This window comes from Bactrocera neohumeralis, chromosome 2, assembly GCF_024586455.1.
Source record: "Bactrocera neohumeralis isolate Rockhampton chromosome 2, APGP_CSIRO_Bneo_wtdbg2-racon-allhic-juicebox.fasta_v2, whole genome shotgun sequence".
NCBI lineage: Eukaryota > Metazoa > Arthropoda > Insecta > Diptera > Tephritidae > Bactrocera > Bactrocera neohumeralis.
The window spans coordinates 23293880-23314793 of record NC_065919.1 but is presented as its reverse complement, the minus strand read 5'-3'; the positions used below and the strand labels follow the sequence as shown (position 1 = coordinate 23314793).

Sequence of the window (20914 nt, the reverse complement as noted above, 5' to 3'; positions counted from 1 at the left end):
TTCAACAAATACCATATTCGAATGATTAAGTTCGTGTGACTTCTGGCTATTCAGTTCACTCAAACGACCGCTCCGGGGAAACCGTTTTGAGTCAATTGAAGACATTAAACGTGATTCGCACGCGCATTGAAGGCTATTCCGGAAATTGACTTTAACGTCTGTTTCGGGAATTGGAAAAAACGTTGACACAAGTGTATTGGGACCAAGCGGGCCTCTCGGACGACTTAGATTTTGAAGAATAATTTTAAAATTATTTATTCACTATTTTTTGCTTATAATAGTCTATAAGCAATTAAGGATAATTTCTGCCGTTAACTATGAATTAAACAGTTGCGTACACTTCATCTGACTTCAAGTTGGTAAAGAGTCACAAACAAATTGCACCAAAGTGTACTCACTGCAAATGATGAGCCCACTGGAAATGCCAAGAAACGCTTGCGACGTGTTAAAAGTTGTTCCGTCTTCGCCACATCTCGCACACTTGTGAGATTATAACTGCCAGTGTTGTTGTTGTTGCAGCTAGCACACTTGTATTGCGTTAAGTGGGCAAGTTTCTGATTTGACTGCGAAGCAACAACGAAATTCTCACCGAAATCTAACGCCTCGACTGACTTGGCATTGCCTGTGGCGACATTAGCAATGGCAACAAAAGCAAACAAAGCGTACGCGAGTGTTCGTCGGCTTACAATGGTTTTGCATGCGAAAAGTACTTGCAACATCGTCGCTGGTGGCCTGCTGCTGTCGCTGCTGCTATTGTTGCCAGTTGACAAACTTGGTGCTGCTGTTGTTGTTACTGTTGTTCGTGAAATTGTTGCAGAAATTTTTGTTTTGCTAGCGGTATGCTGTTGACTAACGGAATGTGCGGATTAGCTGCCGCAAGCGAGCTGCGGTGGGGAAGTCAAAGGCGCGGCACAATGATGTGGCGACAACCGCAACGTGCAACGTAAAGTGTACGCTGAAGTGTTCAGTGCGTGCGCTATTGAGTTTTCTCGTTGTTGTTGTATGTGTATAAGTCGTTGTTGTATGACCACAGCGCAGGAGTTTGTTTACAGCGGCAGCCTTGTGCTTCTACGCGTCGCAAATTCACTTGCCGCCTGACCTTTCAGCCAACTTTTCTTTGTGCTCCACGGAAATTTCTGCTGTACCGCTATTCGAAACTGGTGGCAATCCACTTTGTTCGAGTGTCACTTTGATTTTGAATCGAGTTGAGCCGTTCGCCTACAATTTCCCGGCGACTGCTGCGCGGTTCCTTTGTTTCACGCCTGACTGCTGCCAACAGATGGCGGAATATGAGGCGAACAACAACTAAAAGCACAACAGCAACAACAGCAAAACTGTTTAGAGCGTAAAAACAGAATCGTGGAGACGAAAAAAAAAACAATAAAAACGATTTCTGGCATGACAACTTCAATGCCACTTTAGCCACAAATTGTTTGTTGTTGTTGTTGGTAGGGTTGTGTGCAGTGACTAGCTGCTGTGATTGGTAAAGAAAGTAATGGCTTTTATAGCAGTGATGTAGTTGTAATTGTTGTTGTTTTTATTTTTATTGTTGTTGTTACTTTTGTTGTTGTTATTGCTGCCGGTAATCGCTTGCTCGAGTTTTCTCCAAGTTCCTTTACCAATCTTCGGACCGTCTTTGCATGCTGTCACCATTACCCTTGCTCCCCATGTCCCTCCGCTGCGCCCGACAAATGACGCAAATGTTGACAACGACAAAAACAATTCAAATCCCACCAATCCAATCAATTCCGGCAAAGCAAGTAGTCAAACAACCAATCAACCGACCCGACCAACCGACCTTCCGTCGCTCCGTCCAAGCGTCCATGAACATAATCACCAGGGCCATCAACGTTGTTGCCTTTGTTTGTATGTGTACATGTGTAAAACAAAAGCAACAAGAGTGCACAAAAGGGAAGCAGCAGCAGCATCGTGACGACACGAATGGCAGACGCAAGCGAGGCGTGATGCGGACGCATGGAGAACAAAGAAAGTCGAGTGTAGAATTTAGTTGTTAATTAAATTAGTTCGAACCTCTTATTGCAGAAGTGGTTCACTTATTGTTCTAAATGCTAACAACAGCAACAAAAACAACAACACGAATGAGAACTATTGGGCGCATTTGCGTTGAGTGCTAACTACAATGGTAAATAGCTGAATGCGAGCATTCTACATAGAACCGTTATGTTGATATACATATATAATTAGAAAAACAAATAGATTTCTAGAAAAGTTTGTCAAACGATTTTTTAAATAAACACTGTACGGTATCTCCTTATTAGTCGAAGAACTTGCATGTGTCCGACTTTGATATTTTCAGAGCTCGGAGCAGGAACTTGCTGTACTAAGTCTATCTTAAGATGCAGATACCTTGGTGAGCATTTAAAATTTGAAAAGCGTAATCATAGACGAGCGAATACTTAATTCTTCATGAGGCGTTTTCTGACCGATGTGACAATAATAAATGTATCGAAAATGAAGCTAGAAACCCCTTAAATGGTATGGGGTGCCATTCTATGCAAGGACTTAAGCCTCTGAATGAAGTTATTGAAAATAAAGGTAATGCGTTCACTCGGTATACCAACAATCCACTTATAACAAAAAATCAGAATTAACTTTGATGGTCTTATTATGCAAAACAGCATTATCGTAGATGGCTTAAATAACCATAAAATACTTGTATTTTCATTCGGCCCGGAAATGTCTACATGGTATTAGTTTTTAAAATTATTCGCTGCATATAGTTTGTCGCTCACAACCACGCTAAAACAACCACATTTTTCTAAAACTATGAAGCGAACGAGAACTCTCTATTAAATTATGTTAGGTTAGGTTAGTTTAATTTAAGTCGTCGGATTGATTTTCATTACAAAGATAACATAGGATCTCACTGGAACAGCTGTGAACGTTGGTATATTGTAATTTTCAAAACTTCTGGATCTCAAGACCCTTTTAGACCGGCAAAGGATGGACTTTGAACCGTCAAAAAATTTATTAAGGCGCCTAATATCAGTCTTAGCACTTCGGCTGATTCGCCGTAAATACGAAGATGCTTCAATCTCAAAAGCTTGACAGTTGAGAATAAAATGTGTATACGATTCCATCGGGTTTTCTTCCATAGAGCTTGTTTCCGACATAATATGTAACCTTGCCTAATGTAAGCCAGTTGGACAGTGTCCAGTCACAACATATTAAATTTATATTAACAGGTCAATTGAAAAGTGCCCGTCCTACCATAGTAAGACGTATTTTCTTTTTAAGGGTGGTACACTGATTATAACGACCTTCCAACTTTTCGTTATCATTTTTGTAGTACGATTTGTTCTTTGCTTCAAAATAGCTTCAGTTTCGGCGATCAACTCTTCATTCAGCGAAATTTTCTTCCTCCCATTTTGAGATCTGGGAACAGGAAATAGTGGCTGGATAACAGATGTGGAGAATACAGTGGATGCGAAACCACTCGAAACCCAATTGTGAGTCGGAGCATTACCTTTCTGATACAGCTCTTTCTTTTGCTCAAATGCGGCGATTTCGTCCTTCAAATGGTCCAATAACGTCATGTCGTAATTGTCATAGTCGCTGTTGACGGTCTTTCCTTTTTCAAGGTTGTTAATAAAAATTATTCCATGGGCATCCCAAAATACATTCATACGCCATAACCTTGCTAGCCGACTGCTGCCTTTTTCCACGCTTTGGAGCGGGTTCATCGGGAGCAATCCGCACGGATGACGGTCGAGTGGACTTCGGAGTGAAATGATGGTGCCATGTTTCATTCATTGTCACATGTCGTTGCACAAAATTCGGGTTAATTACGCTTCAACATCTCCAAACACTGCTGCAAATCGTCGTTGCTTTTGGTCAAAAACGAGCTAGCACGGCACTCACTTTGCACAGAGTTATTTTATACCAATATAAGAATTTGAAATATTCGTGAATTATATGATGCACACGTTCAGTCGATATCTCTAGAGTGTCTGCTATATCGAACAAATTCACTTTACAGTCATTCAAAATTATTTTGTGGACTTTTTTGATGTTTTCATCGATAACAACCTCTTTTGGGCGTTCACTGTCTTCGGTTCTTATTTCACCACGTCACGTAAACTTCGCTCACGAATCCTTGATGGTTGTTTTTCCTGGTGCGGTTGCTTCAATCAAAATAATAGAATTCACAAACTAATGATCCGACAGCATTTGAAGCATTCCTTTAATAAGACTGTTGTTCAGAAATGATTAAAATTACGTTGAGATTACTGTAGTAAGGAGAGGCTTTCTTAGAGGTGTCTAGGAACCTATTTTTCCGAGTACTAAACGAAAATTTTTTTTTTTTTTGAATCACCCTAATGTACATACAATTTTGGTGCAACAATTTAGAAAAAATCATAGATGTGATGGTTAGTTACTGTTTTGGATTACTGAAGCGAATAAAACGTTGTTTTGCTGCGTCATCTCTGTGCTAAGTTTTGAACGGAGTATCACCTCTATGAACTTAAATCCTCCTAATTTCATAAAGGATTGCTTAATGGAAGTAGTGTTTTTTTAACTGCTCTATGAAAGGTAAATTTGAATATCTTGACTAGACAGCCTGGATCTCACTGAAATAGTTATATATATTTTTCATGTCAAATAAATTTTCCGTTAGAAGTAATAGTCAAGTACTTTCAGATTATTTCTTAACCAAATCCACGATTCTCGAATCAGCAAGGGATTTACTGCTCCGGAGTGCAGCCTCCTGCAGAGAAGTGACTATCCACTCTGATACTAGAGCGGCAATACTAGCCTTGAGCTCACTGACCGTGTGTTCAGCGGTGAATGGTGAATACTTAGCCTTGTTATCAATGGTATCGAGTCACTTTGTAATAATACTAGTATAGTTACCAAGTTACAGCAGAATCGCAGGTAATCACGGTAAAGCTGATGAGCTAGAGTGGAAAGGTACCTTAGCCACGCTATTAGTAGAATGGGAACGGGTCATTGCTACCCTCTCCTCATATGCTCTACTTCTGGATAGTTGGGCTCCGCAGGGCCTTGATCAGTCCTGAGTTGCCATCATTTCATGCGCTATCGTAAGATTATTTTGGCACAAGATTCAAGGCCAGCCTTCCCCCAGTTGTGGGAGTTCCAACATTATTGTCTTATTTGCGTCCCTGCTTTATGGTTGAAAATCTTACCGGACACCAACACCAGAAGTTCTATGGCACCAGACCAGGTGGAAATATCTCAAGATTTCCCTTTTGATTGTCTCGCGTTTGTGAGCTCAAGGTTAAAAAATTTGGGAGCTAACACCCTGAGATCACATGAGGCATATGGGAATAGAAATTATACCTCTAAGCAATTATTTTGGCTACAAGACGCTTTGCTGACTTTGAATTTCGAATGCAGTTATGTTTATGTGGCACATACGGACTGCATACTTGTATAGAGGTCCAAGGCTGTCTAAAAATCAGCCATCGAACCTAATATACGAGTTTAAAAAATCAAATCTGTTTCACTTCTAACAGAGTAAACAAGGTAAACCCTTTAAGTCTATTGAATACTGTTCCATGAGTTGTAATGCACTCGAGGTATTATATGAGGGTGCAATAAGTTCATAGTTTACCAAAAAAAACACTTTTACAAAAATGGCGATTTGGTTAGATGCCTTCTATCTCGATAAACTTCTCCCAACTATGCTTCAACTTTTTAACCGGTCTAAAAAAATACTTCAAAGCAAGCTTCATCAGTAGAATAATGTTGATGAGGTAGCAGTTCGTAACTTCATTTTATCAATTTTACTAAACTTTAGTTTATCAAATGGAGTCAAATTTTCTAGAATTAAGCATTATATAGGTCAAATATATCGGAATTTTTCAAAATTATGACTAAGGTTTTCCCCTTTTCCTGCTAGTAGGTGTAGATTACAGAAAATGTGGGCATCGCATTTCCGAAAGATAGGACAGTCTTCGCTTTTTTATCTGAACAGGGTATATTAAGTTTGTCACGAAGTGAAGGAATCGTCGGTGACCCTATAAAGTATATATATAAATGATCAGTATGTCGAGCTGAGTCGATTTAGCCACGTCTGTCTGTCTGTCTGTCCGTCTTTCCGTCCGTCTGTCTGTATATATTCGAACTAGTCTCTCAGTTTTTAAGATATCGTTTTGAAATTTTTGCAAACGTCATTTTCTCTTCAAGAAGCTGCGCATTTGTCGGAACGGCCGATATCGGACCACTATAACATATAGCTGCCATACAAACTGAACGATCGGAATCAAATGCTTGTATGGAAAACATTCACATTTGACAAGATATATTCACGAAATTTGGTATATGTTATTTTCTAAGGCAACAATGTAATCTCTAAAAAACTTGTTTAGAACGGAACTATATATAACATATAGCTTTCATACAAACTGAGCACATAGTTACTAACAGAAATGCACCTGTCAAGGGTATTTAGCTTCGGTGCAACCGAAGTTAACGTTTTTTCTTGTTTGGATTATAATTGTCGGATGAAGTGTTCTGTTACGACTATGCTATTCTTTGATCTTAGCAGTATACCAGCGGATCCGTATTTCCTCAGCGGTTAGGAAATCACACATATATTTCTTCGGATTGTGTTTAAACAGCATCAAACACTGCTGGAAAGTGGAATCATGGTTGCATTTGTTGTCTGGAGTGGGCAGTCGCGCCGATAGCTTTCTAGTAATAAGTCTTCTGTATCAGCTTATTCGCTAATCTTTATTAGTCGGTTTGTTAATACAAGATCGTACGCAATCGACCGTGTTAGCTGTTTTGCGGGATATCTGGACGTAGCTTAACAAAGAGTAAGTCAAAGTTTCATTCCGATGTCGAAGCAGGAGAATTACTGTGAACAACTGCTTAGCGATTTCAGATTTCTTACATCCAAACGACGCCAAACTAAAACTACGCGTCCGATTTCGACGATCGACATCTGCAGCGCTGGGGCTAAGTATTTGCTGTATTGTCTTGGTATAGGAGATGATTGATCTGTTGAAACGAAATCAACATTAACCAAAGAAAATTTCGATGCACAATGTCTCGATTAAATATATTCTATCTATTAGAGGTATTCAGTGAACTTACATATGCAACTGCCTGCTAATTGCCGTTACACGGCGTTAACGAAGAGGAAAACAGCATTTTAAAGCTATTCACCATCAGAAAATTCTACAGTTGTAAATGAACAACGTTGCAAGTAACTCGAAGCAGCAGCAAATGCGCAGCATGTTGCACATATTGGTGCTGCTAATTTGTTGCAACCTCATTGCGGACACGGCAGGCACAAAACATACAACAACAGCTGCGGTCACCAGCATGCTAGCAACGGCAAGTCAACGCAACATGCCACACAATTGGCTACGACGGCAACGGAGGTATTTGCTGTTTGAGAAGGGCTCGACAGTAGGGGTGAGTTATTAACGGCCAGTTGAGGCAAGTTACTGTACTTTACTGTAGCATAACTGTAGGTTAAAATGTAGTTTAAAAAAATGCATTAAAATACATTTACACTCCAATAATCACACACCCACAAACATATATGCCACTTGTCTCTGAATTCATCAATCGCTGGGTTTTCCCGCCTGCCGCACTCCACTCTAGGTACAAATGGCCGTTACGAAAGCGTTGTTACCAGAGCATCCGCGTGGTCTGCTTAACGTCATAGAAGCTACCGCCAACTATGAATTGCCCGCATCGTTGGACGATCTATGGCCCCAACGGACGAAAACGCATTCGGCGGCAACAACAACTGCAACAAAACACAACGCCACAACAAGTGCTGCTGCAAAGAATGCGCCGAAGTCAGGAACCTTTAGCGGAAGTAACGGTTATAGCAACTACAACAACAATAGCAACGATGAGATGTGGCTACCAACGTGGCATGCAACTGACGATTGGCCTGCAGCGGCAGCCACGATGCCAACTTGGTGGCAAGTGCCGGGCCAACGACGGCAATGGTTCAGCACACACAGCAAACAACAACAACAACAATATGGAAAACAACAACAGTCGCACAGCAAACAACAACAACATAGAAAACAACAACCACGCAAAAAACAACAACAAACTCGAAGACCATATTTTGCTCGTCAGCAACATCGATTTCCTTCGGCGTTGCAAGAAGCGAAATCATTGACATTCACGCCGCCCATATTGTCAAAGCAATTCGCCGCTCATCCGGTGGCGCACCAACACTCCGTGTGTCCGCGTCGAAATGTTTACGGCAGTTGGCAAGACAACAATGCGCCACGTTGGTGTGCGGCCAGTGCGAAAACGTTGGGGCGTGGTCGCAAGCGGCGTAGTGTTGGTGCTGGTGAAAATTCTGTTGGTGTTGGTATTGGTGTTGCGGGCGGCAAGGAACATAATGATGATGCTGTCCATCGATTTGATGAGCGTCCTGATGAATTCCATTTTGCCACAAATGCTGAGCGCATTTTCTTTGATTTGCTGACGCAATGGACTCAAGTGTACGTATTTTAGTGTATTTATAGATAGGTAAAAGGTAACAACAACAACAACACCAACGTGATATGCATGCCAAAATACATTTGATAAACACACATACTACTTCCATTCCAAGTCACTTCTAGCACCTCATTTCCTCCATGCTAAGCACTTGGAAATAAACCAGCTGCAGCGTCAGCAAGGCAGCCGCAGTTCCTCTAACACCTTTCCAAGCCTGCCCAAGCCCATTTGTACCTAACTATTTCCACAAAATTGCTTACCATTTATGCACTCTCATACACACACCTAAACAACAACAACACTACATCTCGTTGTTTGGCTAATGTAAACGTTTATTGTTGTTGCTGCTATTGTTGGCCATGTACTTGTAATTGCATTGTAATTACACTGCTAATTGATTTCATTAAGTTGCGGCCCCTTTTAGTCGCTTACGCCTTATCAAACATGTTCTCTGTTCATTTTTTGGTTCATCGATTTACATTCCACTTCCGCTTATGGCTCGCTTCCGTTGTGCCTCGGCGCCTACTGCGCGAACCGATTGCTTGCTATTCTGTTGCATAAACAATAGACATAATTACCCATCGCATTACTGTATAATGCGCACCTTCTGTGAAGCTCGCCATGTGCTGTTGGCTCGTGGACAATCGCTTTTTCACGATTTGCTGCGAATTCTGATCGAGTGAGTATAGTATATGGAATTTGAACAGTTATATTTTAAATTTATTTCAATATGTATAAGCACATTTTTGAAGAAAGGGTTACACGAAAAATCGCTTGATCTGTTTTAGGAAACTTCGATTCTATATACTTATTAGGATGGGTGAAAAAAAAAATGTTTGGTATTCTGAAAATATGTTCTTAGACACATCTAACCAAATCTCTACAAGTATGAGTTCTTAATTGTAACGGAAAGATCCTCTGCCTAATGATTTTCTAAAGTGTGATCCATTTCAAACTCCCTACTTCAAAAAAAAAAAAAAAAAAAATCAGAAACTTTAAATTTGTTCGAAAGGAAATACTTTGGCACTTATTTTTTGAAGATCATCTCTTTCAAATGTCGGCCACGGCTACGTCTCAGATGGTCCATTCATTAAGTCCAAATTTTGATGACTCGTTCGAGTATTTCGACTCGTAATTGACGAGTGAGCTGTTTTGCCTTAAGGCTTGAATCGACGTGAAATTGTCCGTATAGACTTTAGACTTAACAATTCCCCACAGGAGAAAGTCTAACTGTGTGATATCACACGATCTTGGTGGCCAATCCACCAGAGCTAAACGTGAAACTATCTGCTCACCGAAGTATTCTCTTAATAAACCCATTGATTGATGCGATGTGTGTGAAGTGGCGCCGTCTTGTTGAAACCAAATGTCGTCGAAATCACGAGCTTTAATTTCAGGTATCAAATATTCGGTTACCATAGCACGATAACGGTCGTCATTGACGGTTACGATCTCACCGACATCATTTTTGAAGAAATCTAAACAGGTGATTCTACCGGCCCCCAAACCGCACCAAACCGTTGTTTTTTCTGGACGAAATGGCAGCTCATGAATTTCTGCAGGTTGATCTTCGTCCCACATGCGGCAATTTTGCTTGTCCACATACCGCTTGAGTCAAAAGTGCGCCTTATCGCTGAACAAAACATTCCTCGAAAACGTTGGATCACCTTGCAACTTTTCAAGAGCCCATAGAGCGAAACGATTTCGCTTGGGAAGGTCGAGCGACTTCAGTTCTTGTACAAGCTGTATTTTGCATGTTTTCAATTTAAGATCTCGACGTAGAATACACCAAGTCGTTCCATACGTCAGTCCGAGTTGCTGCGAATGAAGGCGAATCGACTCTCCACTGTTTTCGTGTACACTCTCAGCTACGACGGCTTTATTTTCTTTACTGCGTGCTGGACGTTGTCTATTCGGTCGAATATTATCTAATAATGAGCGCTGGGTTTCAAGAGGGGTGATGGTGTCGCGAATAGTAAGATCAGTTGGCCGATTATGTTGACCATAAGTTGAGCGAAGCGCGCGTAAGACATTCTTTACAAAAAGTGAATTTTCATAATAAAGTTGAACGATTTGTAAATGATGTTCAGACGTAAGTCTTTCCATGATAAAATGTCACACAATACTGAACAAAAGTAAGTTGACTGCTTGACACAACTCACGCGTGTTCTATTAAAAAAGGCTACTGAAAAACGTAGCTCTGCTTGGATCACCCGTTACCATAATGGCAACGTAGCGGAATGCAATTGGTGTGAAGTATACCATAATTGCTGTCATTTCTTTAATTCAAGTTGTATTTAATCTCAGAAAGGTCTTGCTATGAGAATTAGTTTCTATTATCTTAAATTTAATTATATTCTATGTCACAAATGCTGTAAAGAACTTAACATATTCTAACATGACACTATATTTCATTTGAGCTACAACTTTATTAACCTCATGTACTGGGCATGAACACAAACACTCGGCGCGCCGTTCTCTTTATCTCCGGTTCGCGTGCAGTCACTCGTCCATTCTAATTCAACGTAATGAATGTCAGTTCGGACAGAAAACTCGATTAAATGCGACTTTATTATGTTCTCTTATATACCAAACCGCATAGCAGATAGCCACAAGCAATCTTCGTGTGCTATATAACTCTTCGCCGGCGTTTTTTTTTAATATTGTTCCTTGCCACTTCCACTACACTTAGCAGTCACTCATAATTTACGTGAGATGCTGGAATAGGACAATGTAAAGGATGCGCGTTTTTCCATTTTTCAAATGGACAGTTGCAAGGCGGAAAATGGCTTTAAATAGCCGCAGCTAAACGTGGTTGAAGTTTGATGAAGAAGGTAAGATGCTGGGAGGGGAATACATAGAGAATGTAGAAAAATATGGTAATAAAAAGTGAGATTGTGTGTATGTATGTTAGGGTGTGTTATAAAGTGTAAAATAATTTTTTAATTACTTTTAATTAATTAACGGTTAATATATTTTAAAATCTTTGTAGATCTTTTTTGTAGAATATTCAATTTCCTACAACATCCCCAAAATGAAACATTTTTTTCAAGCAGTTGGAAGCGAGAGTGTAATCACATATATGTAGTTACGCTTCTGGGTAAGCAGTTAGGGCTAAAAGAGAGGAAGCTTCAGCAGATCCTCTCCGACATATTCGGTTAAAGGGTTTCCTGAAGTCTAATTGCAGCGTTTGTTCACCAAAGGTGCAGCTTTGGCTAAGCCTCCTTAATATTGCATATAAGGTCTTATCGAGTACAGTGTGTGAAAGAGTGAAGCCTACCGTCAACAAACTGATTGGACCAAATCAGTGTGTGCTTAGACCTGGGAAAACTAAGGACCCACGAAAGGATAATCGACATACAAGTTCCCCAACTCTTCGTCGATTTTAAAGCCACCTCCGACAGCAACAGCAAAAGCTCCGTCAGCATCGGGAAGGACTTTTCTGAGATTTCTGATACCAAGCGGGGTTTCAGACGTTGACTTCCTATCGTGTGACTTCGTCAACCTATTGCTGGAGAAAATAGTACGAGGCGCAGAGCTTAATCTTCTATAAGAGTGTACAGCTGCTGGCGTACGCCGATGATATACATACATCATCACCAGACTGAAAAAGGAGTATTAGGTTGTCAAATATCTCTCTTCCGATTTTTTGCTCTTTATTTAATGCTTTATAAAAAGGTTTACAGAGATTGGATTTAGTTCTAATATGCGCCGTTTCGTTCGATAATCTGTTTATATCTAGACAGCACCTTCGTCCTCGTAGAAGCCCCCCTCCTTATTTGCGAAGAACTCGGATAGCCACTTTTCACAAGCCTCTTTTGAATTAAACTTTGCAGCAACAGGGGCGTTCATCATGGACAGAAACAGGTGGTAATCACTTGGCACTATGTCCGGGCTATATGGTGGATGCGATAAAACCTCCCATCTGAGCTCCCATAGCTTCTGACGAGTCATCAATGAAGTGTGTGGTTTGGCGTTGTCCTGGTGTAACACTACACCCTTTCTGTTGGCCAGTTCTGGACGTTTCTGGTCGATCGCCTGCTTCAAGCTGTTCAGTTGTTCGTAGTAGATGGTAGAACTGAGCGTCTGGCCATATGGGAGCAGCTCATAGTGGATGATTCCCTTCCAATCCCACCAAACACACAGCAAAACCTTCCTGGCCGTCAATCCCGGCTTGGCCACTGTTTGGGACGATTCACCGGCCTTCGACCACGACCGTTTTGGCTTGATATTGTCGTATGTGATCCATTTTTCGTCGCCAGTCACCATCCGCTTTAAAAATGGGTCGAGTTCGTTCCGTTTTAGCAGCAAACATCAAGCTTTTTTGTGTATCCAGCCTTCTGCAGATGGTTTGGTGTCTAACTCCCATCTTCTGGGCGATGTCACGAGATGCCACATGCCGGTCTAACTCGATGTTTTCCAAGATTTGGTCGGTATTCGTCGTCACAGGTTTCCGCCGGCTGGCTTATCCATGGTGTCGTTTTCACCTGCTCTGAATCGTCGAAACCATTTCTCCGCAGTTCGAAGTGATAGAGTACCATCCCCCAAAACACCAAAAATCTCACAGAATGTTTCTCTAGCGGATTTGCCTTTAACGAAGGAAAACTTTAAAATAATATCGGCGTTAGTGAACTCCATGTTTACTGTTGAACGCAATATCCAATCTAATCACGCATAGCGTCGTATTGTAGGTTATGTCAAGACTTTTCAAAGATGTATAGTATTGCCAGATACGAGCTCTGTAGCGCTTTATTCATAGTCGCGAAATTCAAAAGACAAAAAGGCGGAAGGGAGATATTTGACAACCTAATATATGCGCCCGGTTTTGAATGAGGATAAGACGAAATATCTCCTGATATCAAACAAACAGTCATTGCATTCACGACTTATCTTACACGTCATTACCTTGAAGTCGTAGATTATTTTGTCTATCTAGGAACTGGTATTAACACCAATAAAAACATCAGCCTTGAAATCTAACGCAGACAAATGCCAAACTCTACAAGTCCCTCATCATTTCCGTTCTGCTTTGTGGTGCGGAGGCTTAGACAATGACATCATCTAATAAATCGGCGTTGGGAATATTTAAGAGAAGAGTTTTGGGGAGGATTTAAGGTCCTGTGCGCATTGGTTACGCCAAGTACCGCAGTCAATGAAATGATGAGCTTTAAGAGATATACGGCGACAGTGACATAGTTCAGCGAATAAAGAGACAGCGGCTGTGTCTAGCTCATGTTATCCCGATGGAAGAGAACACTCCATTTTTTGAAAGTTTTCGACCCGCGGGTGGAAGCAGAGAAAGGGGAAGACCTCCACTCTGTTGGATCAGGTGGAGAAGGACCTGGTTGCACGTGGCATCTCGAATTGGTACCAAAATTGGAGAAAAGAAAAGCGACTGGCGCGCTGTTGTTGACTTGGCTATAATTGCGTAAGCGGTGTACCCGCTATTAAAAAAGAAGCTAGAAGCGAGTTACATAATTTTCTATCTAATAATAGGAAAAAAATAGAACCCGTTAAGCGGAGGACCTACCCGTTACGAAGAGCTCATACTCGGATAGACTTTCTTAGAAGTTCCTTCAACCTACTTATTTTTCAAAATACAAAGCGAAAAACGGTTGGTTTTTACGCACCCCAATGTAAACATGTATGTATGTGTGTTGTGTGTGGGTCAAGTTGTAGATTTTTATGCATAAGTGTATGTGTGCTGTATTAGAAGCTCGAATTAAATTCAATTTTATGTATTTGCTCAGCCAACGCGGTTCACTGCAAGCTTTCTCTGGCCTTACAAACCATGTACGCATGTATGTGCGTGCGTGTGTATATATTTGCTGCAATTTTAACAAACTATGCAACATTTATTTACTTGCTTTTCTGCCCCTTTCTTTTCATGCGCGTCACACTTGCCGTTGTTGATTACTCCGCCGGATTATCCATACAAATGTACATATGCATACACATACAAATGCTTGTGTGCGCGCGAGCAGTGCTGCATTGCCGGCCGCACGTCGTCATGCCACATATAAAAAAGCGATTTCGCATGACAATTTAAGCGACTGCGCCCAACACTATGCAACGCTCTGCGGCTTAAGTTTTCTGCAACATTTCAGCGAAGCTGTGCACGGACGATTTATGCAATAACCACAAGGGAGTGTGGCCGAGAGAGGAGACAGAGGGAGTGAGAGACAGCAGTGCGTATAAACACTCACACACACACACACACATGCAAGCAGTGAACAAATTGCAATTTCACACACACGCACGCACACGCAAGCGCTTGTGCAATAAATAAATACTAGCGGCGTGTAAGCGCAAATGTTTTATAAAATATGGCCGCCCAATCGCAATGAAATGTAAATACAGTTAAATACGCGTATGTATGGATGTGTGTGTGTGTGTCGGCGCAATAAAATACAAAATACGCAATGTAAATAAAACATAAATAAAAATCAGTAAATAAAAGTGACAAGTATTAAAAATAGCGCATCCGCATGCCGGTATTGACGCGCTGCTCTTTGCATTGTTGTTGCTGCTGTTGTTGCCTTTACTTACTGCGCTTTTTCTTTAGGCCATATTTAGCTGTATTTATTTTATTATCTGCGTTTGGTGTCGCTTAACAAGCAGATACTTGCTTTTTTTTTGACAGTGCTGCCACCCTTTTTATAGAATAGTTCGCTTTAAAAATATATGTATTATATTTTGCATATTACTTAGCGGCTACTGCAGAGCTTCTGAGGATATACATACATTGTTACAAATGTGGATTTATTTCGGTAATATTTCCACAAACAACTAAAAGTACACAGTTCTTCACACTTTTCGGATGGAAAATTCCTTAAAAAAAAGAAAATATGTTAACTTCGGTTGCACCGTAACTATTGTCCTTTTCATTAAAACAAATTTTCGATACAAAAACTTTTTTTCAAATTTCGCGAAGATAGCTTGTGAAATGAAAAAGTTTTCCAATCACTCAGTTTGAATGACAGCTATATGATCTAGTGATCGGTACTAAACAATTTCTTCGCTGATTGCATTATTGGCTTATTGCGCCCACGCCCCGACGAAAGAGAAGGACGATGTGAACAAATATAGTATACTATAAAAAGATTATGGAAACAATTTTGGTAAAATCTACTGCGGAGCCAATTCTTTCTCGGCAAATAATTCGGTGTTCATTTTAACTACTAACTAACTGACTGTTGCAGAAACTAGTTCAAATAGTATTGTAGCTTTAATATGTCACAATTGCACTCACAAAATTTACTCGAAGAACGATTTTTCGTATTATAATGCTTTTTCTAACGCAGTCGATGGTGACGGTATTTCCTGCTTCATTTTAGAAGAATTAATGCCCAAGCGGTAAATTTTTGGGTATCTAATTGCGGTCAACAACTCAGTATAAGGGAACTGTGGGACGGCATTTCAAATTCCTTACGTACAGCTGCAACCGAAGCCATTGGTTTTCGGAAAGTGCAGAAGAACAGCTGGTACGACGAGGAGTGCCGTGTCGCAGCGGAGAGAAAACAGGCTGCCTACCTCGCAACGTTACGATCGACCACTACACGTGCGGGATGGGATAGATACCGAGAGTTGAAGAGGGAAGCGAGACGCATTTGTAGACAGAAGAAGAAAGAGGCTGAAATGCGTGAGTATGAAGAGCTTGATAAGCTGGCCGACAGGGGTAATGCTCGAAAATTCTACGAAAAAATGCGGCGGCTTACAGAAGGTTTCAAGACCGGAGCATACTTTTGTAGAACCTCCAAAGGTGATCTAGTCACTGATGCCCAGAGCATACTTAAATTATGGAGGGAACACTTCTCCAGCCTGCTGAATGGCAGTGAACGCACAACACCAGGAGAAGGAGAACCCTATTCCCCAATCGATGACGATGGAGCAGACGTTCCATTGCCCGACCATGAAGAAGTTCGAATAGCAATTGCCCGCCTGAAGAACAACAAAGCGGCAGGGGCCGACGGATTGCCGGCCGAGCTATTCAAACACGGCGGCGAAGAACTGATAAGGTGCATGGATCAGCTTCTTTGTAAAATATGGTCGGACGAAAGCATGCCCAACGATTGGAATTTAAGTGTGCTATGCCCAATTCATAAAAAAGGAGACCCCACAATCTGCGCCAACTACCGTGGGATTAGCCTCCTCAACATCGCATATAAGGTTCTATCGAGCGTATTGTGTGAAAGATTAAAGCCCACCGTCAACAATCTGATTGGACCTTATCAGTGTGGCTTCAGACCTGGAAAATTAACAACCGACCAGATATTCACCACGCGCCATTCATTTTCCGTAGTTGCCTGCTATTTTTCGTGCAAGTGCATACATGTGTTTGTATGTATGTGCGCGTGTGTGTGTGTGTCGCATTTTCGAGTTGCATAGTTTAACTTTTACTTTTATGTGATATTTTCCATTTTGTTGTTTTGGTTTTGTTTGTGTTTTTGTTAAATATGGAATGCTAAGTTTTATTGTTTCGTTTTCGTTTTGTTCATTTAGTTATTTGCTGTTGCAGCAATTCACAAATTTGCGACAGAACAATAAAAACAAAATGAAATGCACAGTTTATTTCGAGCGCATGCAGAAATGAAATGACATGTACGCTGCTCTTTGCTTGCGTGTGTGAGTGGCAAAAACTGCAAAAGACTTTGCTCGCAAATAAACGGGTAGTAAAATCCGGAATTGCCTGCGAGGAAAATGTTCGGCTAATAGAATACCAAGAAATTTGCGATTATATTATATGTAAAAAGTAGAGAAAACTATTATTTATGTTTTTGGGACGAGTTACTGGATTCAATGATTTCAGCGGAGAGTGAAGGGTGTTCTAAAATACTATTCCAACGCATGAAAATCGCATTCTCTCCAACTTTTCTGTTGCTTGCCAGTGTATTTCTCTCCCACTCCGTGCGGAGCAACTCCTTTATGGTGTGAGACCCCACCGCAATGCATGGTTATGGCCTCATCACCCTGGAAGCTTACGCAGAGCGGGCGAGTTTGTCGGTCTGCCCATTGCCGTCCATCCCTTTATGCCCCGGCAATCGGATTAAGTGTCCGCAGTCGCAAACTGATAGGCGGTTCTTCCTTCCCATACACTCCTGCACTAACAGCGATTTGATCTCATAAGCTGAGGTCGCTTTTAGTGCCTCTTGACTATCGATGAGTATAGTGATAAGCTGGTTGCAGTAGTTGCGTTGAAGATTAATTTCAGTAAACTGACTTATAGCTAAGACTTCTGCATGAATTATCCTCGGAAAACATCTCATTAGTATAGATCGCTTGGTATGCGGAACCGCAATGCCTGTTGCAATGCCTTCGGGTGTTTAGTGCCGCAGGTGTTTAGTACGCAGTACAGCTTTATTCATCTGTATACTGGATCCGCCACGTTCCTTTCTCCAATGCATTGATAACACTTGCGTGGGCCGCATTTTCAAAAGCTACTTCGATGTCAAGGAAGGCGTATATCACAACCTCGCAATTTTCCTGTGAATTCTGTAGTTCAGCCATAAGTTGGTGTAAAGCAGTGTTGGTGGACCTACCTGCTCTGTGCGCGTGCTGACTGTCATTTAGGGGAACGCCTTCGATCTTTCGTAGTTATCTACAATCTCTTCCATCCCTTTTATCACGAAGAAGTAAGACTAGTAGGCCTGAACGATTTGAACAGTGAGTTCCTTCATACCTTGGGTATTAAGAGTACCCTCGCTATTTTCCACAGTTCTGGGATATCCGCCATCGCAAGGCTATCTCCCATCAGTCCAACAAGATGTGGCAAGAGATGCTGGGAAGACGATGTCCGCCCATGAGGACGAGAAGCAGGCCAGTGCCAACTTGATTGAGTCTGCAGTGAATAAGTTCCTTACAGATGTCCAATACGAGAGATCTCGCATTTGTGCGTCCATCAATGGAATTTGGTCATCTCCAACAGTTTCATAGAAGGGCGCAAACAAGAGTGCCATTACCTTAACCTCTGCGTTGGTCGTATAGGTCTCACCATGTCTTTTTATATATAATGCTGTGTCCGTCTTGCCTCTAGGCAGGGTCTTGTACAGCCTGGTTGCCTATGGCAGTGAAGGAGACGATGTCACAGAATTTCTTAAAACTGTTCATCTCTGCGGATATAATTTCTTTTTTATTAGGTTGTAGGATGGAGTCATGTGTAGAAGTTCACGCAAGTGAGGAAAGTTCTCTGATCGCCATTCACTTGGGAGTGGCCAGAAACGATTCTTTTACACATGGCTCAAGCAGCTCACTACTTCCGGTCTTTGACCAAGTATCCTCTGGGTAGCCTAAGAACATCCGTTCGAAGGCGATTTAAAGTGAGAAGGCGAAACATTCCCTACAAGGGTTGTGCGCTGGGTTTGGGACCCGCCACGTAAAACACCCCCAGTGAAGAGCTACAACCAGCCTCGGATGAGAGACCCCCCTTTTGATGACGACCATGGCAAACGAAATAAGGACTACGAATTGAGGGCATGCACCTGGAATGTCCGGTCCCTTAATTGGGAAGGTGCCGCTGCCCAGCTGGTTGATGTCCTCGTAAAGACAAAGGCTGACATCACCGCCGTCCAAGAAATGCGATGGACGGGACAAGGACAGAGACGAGTAGGTCCTTGTGACATTTACTACAGTGGCCATATAAAGGAGCGCAAGTTTGGTGTAGGATTCGTGGTGGGAGAGAGACTCCGTCGCCGAGTACTATCATTCACTGCGGTGAATGAACGTCTAGCCACAATCCGCATCAAAGCGAGGTTCTTCAACATATCGCTGATTTGCGCCCACGCCCCGACGGAAGAGAAGGACGATGTGACCAAAGATGCCTTCTATGAGCGCTTGGAGCGCGCTTATGAGAGCTGCCCCCGCCACGATGTCAAAATCGTGCTTGGCGACTTTAACGCCAGGGTGGGCAAAGAAGGTATATTTGGCACTACGGTCGGTAAATTCAGCCTCCACGACGAAACATCCCCAAATGGGTTGAGGCTGATTGACTTCGCCGGGGCCCGAAATATGGTTATCTGTAGTACTAGATTCCAGCATAAGAAGATTCATCAAGCTACCTGGCTGTCTCCGGATCGAAAAACTACCAACCAGATCGATCATGTTGTGATAGACGGAAGACACGTCTCCAGTGTTTTAGATGTGCGTGCGCTCCGAGGTCCTAACATCGACTCGGACCACTATCTTGTTGCAGCTAAGATTCGCACCCGCCTCTGTGCAGCAAAAAACGCGCGCCACCAAACACAAGGAAGGTTCGACGTCGAGAAGCTGCAATCACAACAGACAGCCGAACGATTTTCTACTCGGCTTGCACTCCTGCGCTCTGAGAGCACTCGTCAACAACTCGGTATAAGGGAACTGTGGGACGGCATTTCAAACGCCTTACGTACAGCTGCAACCGAAACCATTGGTTTTCGGAAAGTGCAAAAAGAACAGCTGGTACGACGAGAGTGCCGTGTCGCAGCGGAGAGAAAACAGGCTGCCTACCTCGCAACGTTACGATCGACCACTACACGTGCGGGATGGGATAGATACCGAGAGTTGAAGAGGGAAGCGAGACGCATTTGTAGACAGAAGAAGAAAGAGGCTGAAATGCGTGAGTACGAAGAGCTTGATAAGCTGGCCGACAGGGGTAATGCTCGAAAATTCTACGAAAAATGCGGCGGCTTACGGAAGGTTTCAAGACCGGAGCGTATTCCTGTAGAACCCCCAAAGGTGATCTAGTCACTGATGCCCAGAGCATACTTAAATTATGGAGGGAACACTTCTCCAGCCTGCTGAATGGCACTGAACGCACAACACCAGGAGAAGGAGAACCCGATTCCCCAATCGATGACGATGGAGCAGACGTTCCATTACCCGACCATGAAGAAGTTCGAATAGCAATTGCCCGCCTGAAGAACAACAAAGCGGCAGGGGCCGACGGATTGCCGGCCGAGCTATTCAAACACGGCGGCGAAGAACTAATAGGGAGCATGCATCAGCTTCTTTGTAAAATATGGTCGGACGAGAGCATGCCCAACGATTGGAATTTAAGAGTGCTATGCCCAATCCATAAAAAAGGAGACCCCACAATCTGCGCCAACTACCGTGGGATTAGCCTCCTCAACATCGCATATAAGGTTCTATCGAGCGCATTGTGGGAAAGATTAAAGCCCACCGTCAACAATCTGATTGGACCTTATCAGTGTGGCTTCAGACCTGGAAAATCAACAACCGACCAGATATTCACCACGCGCCAAATCTTGGAAAAGACCCGTGAAAGAAGAATCGACACACACCACCTCTTCGTCGATTTCAAAGCTGCTTTCGACAGCACAAAAAGGAGCTGCCTTTATGCCGCGATGACTGAATTTGGTATCCCCGCAAAACTAATACGGCTGTGTAAACTGACGTTGAGTAACACCAAAAGCTCCGTCAGGATCGGGAAGGACCTCTCCGAGCCGTTCGATATCAA

The 20914-nt window shown here is 42.3% G+C and overlaps 1 protein-coding gene across 1 annotated transcript; it reads left to right on the top strand.

Moving 5' to 3' along the window:
• Positions 1–7179: 7179 nt before the first annotated feature.
• Positions 7180–14601, top strand: LOC126751232 (uncharacterized). Its single transcript, XM_050461307.1, has 4 exons — positions 7180–7407; positions 7600–8465; positions 9032–9142; positions 14448–14601. The coding sequence occupies exons 1-4, from the start codon at positions 7180–7182 to the stop codon at positions 14599–14601; spliced, it is 1359 nt and encodes a 452-aa protein (XP_050317264.1).
• Positions 14602–20914: the final 6313 nt, after the last annotated feature.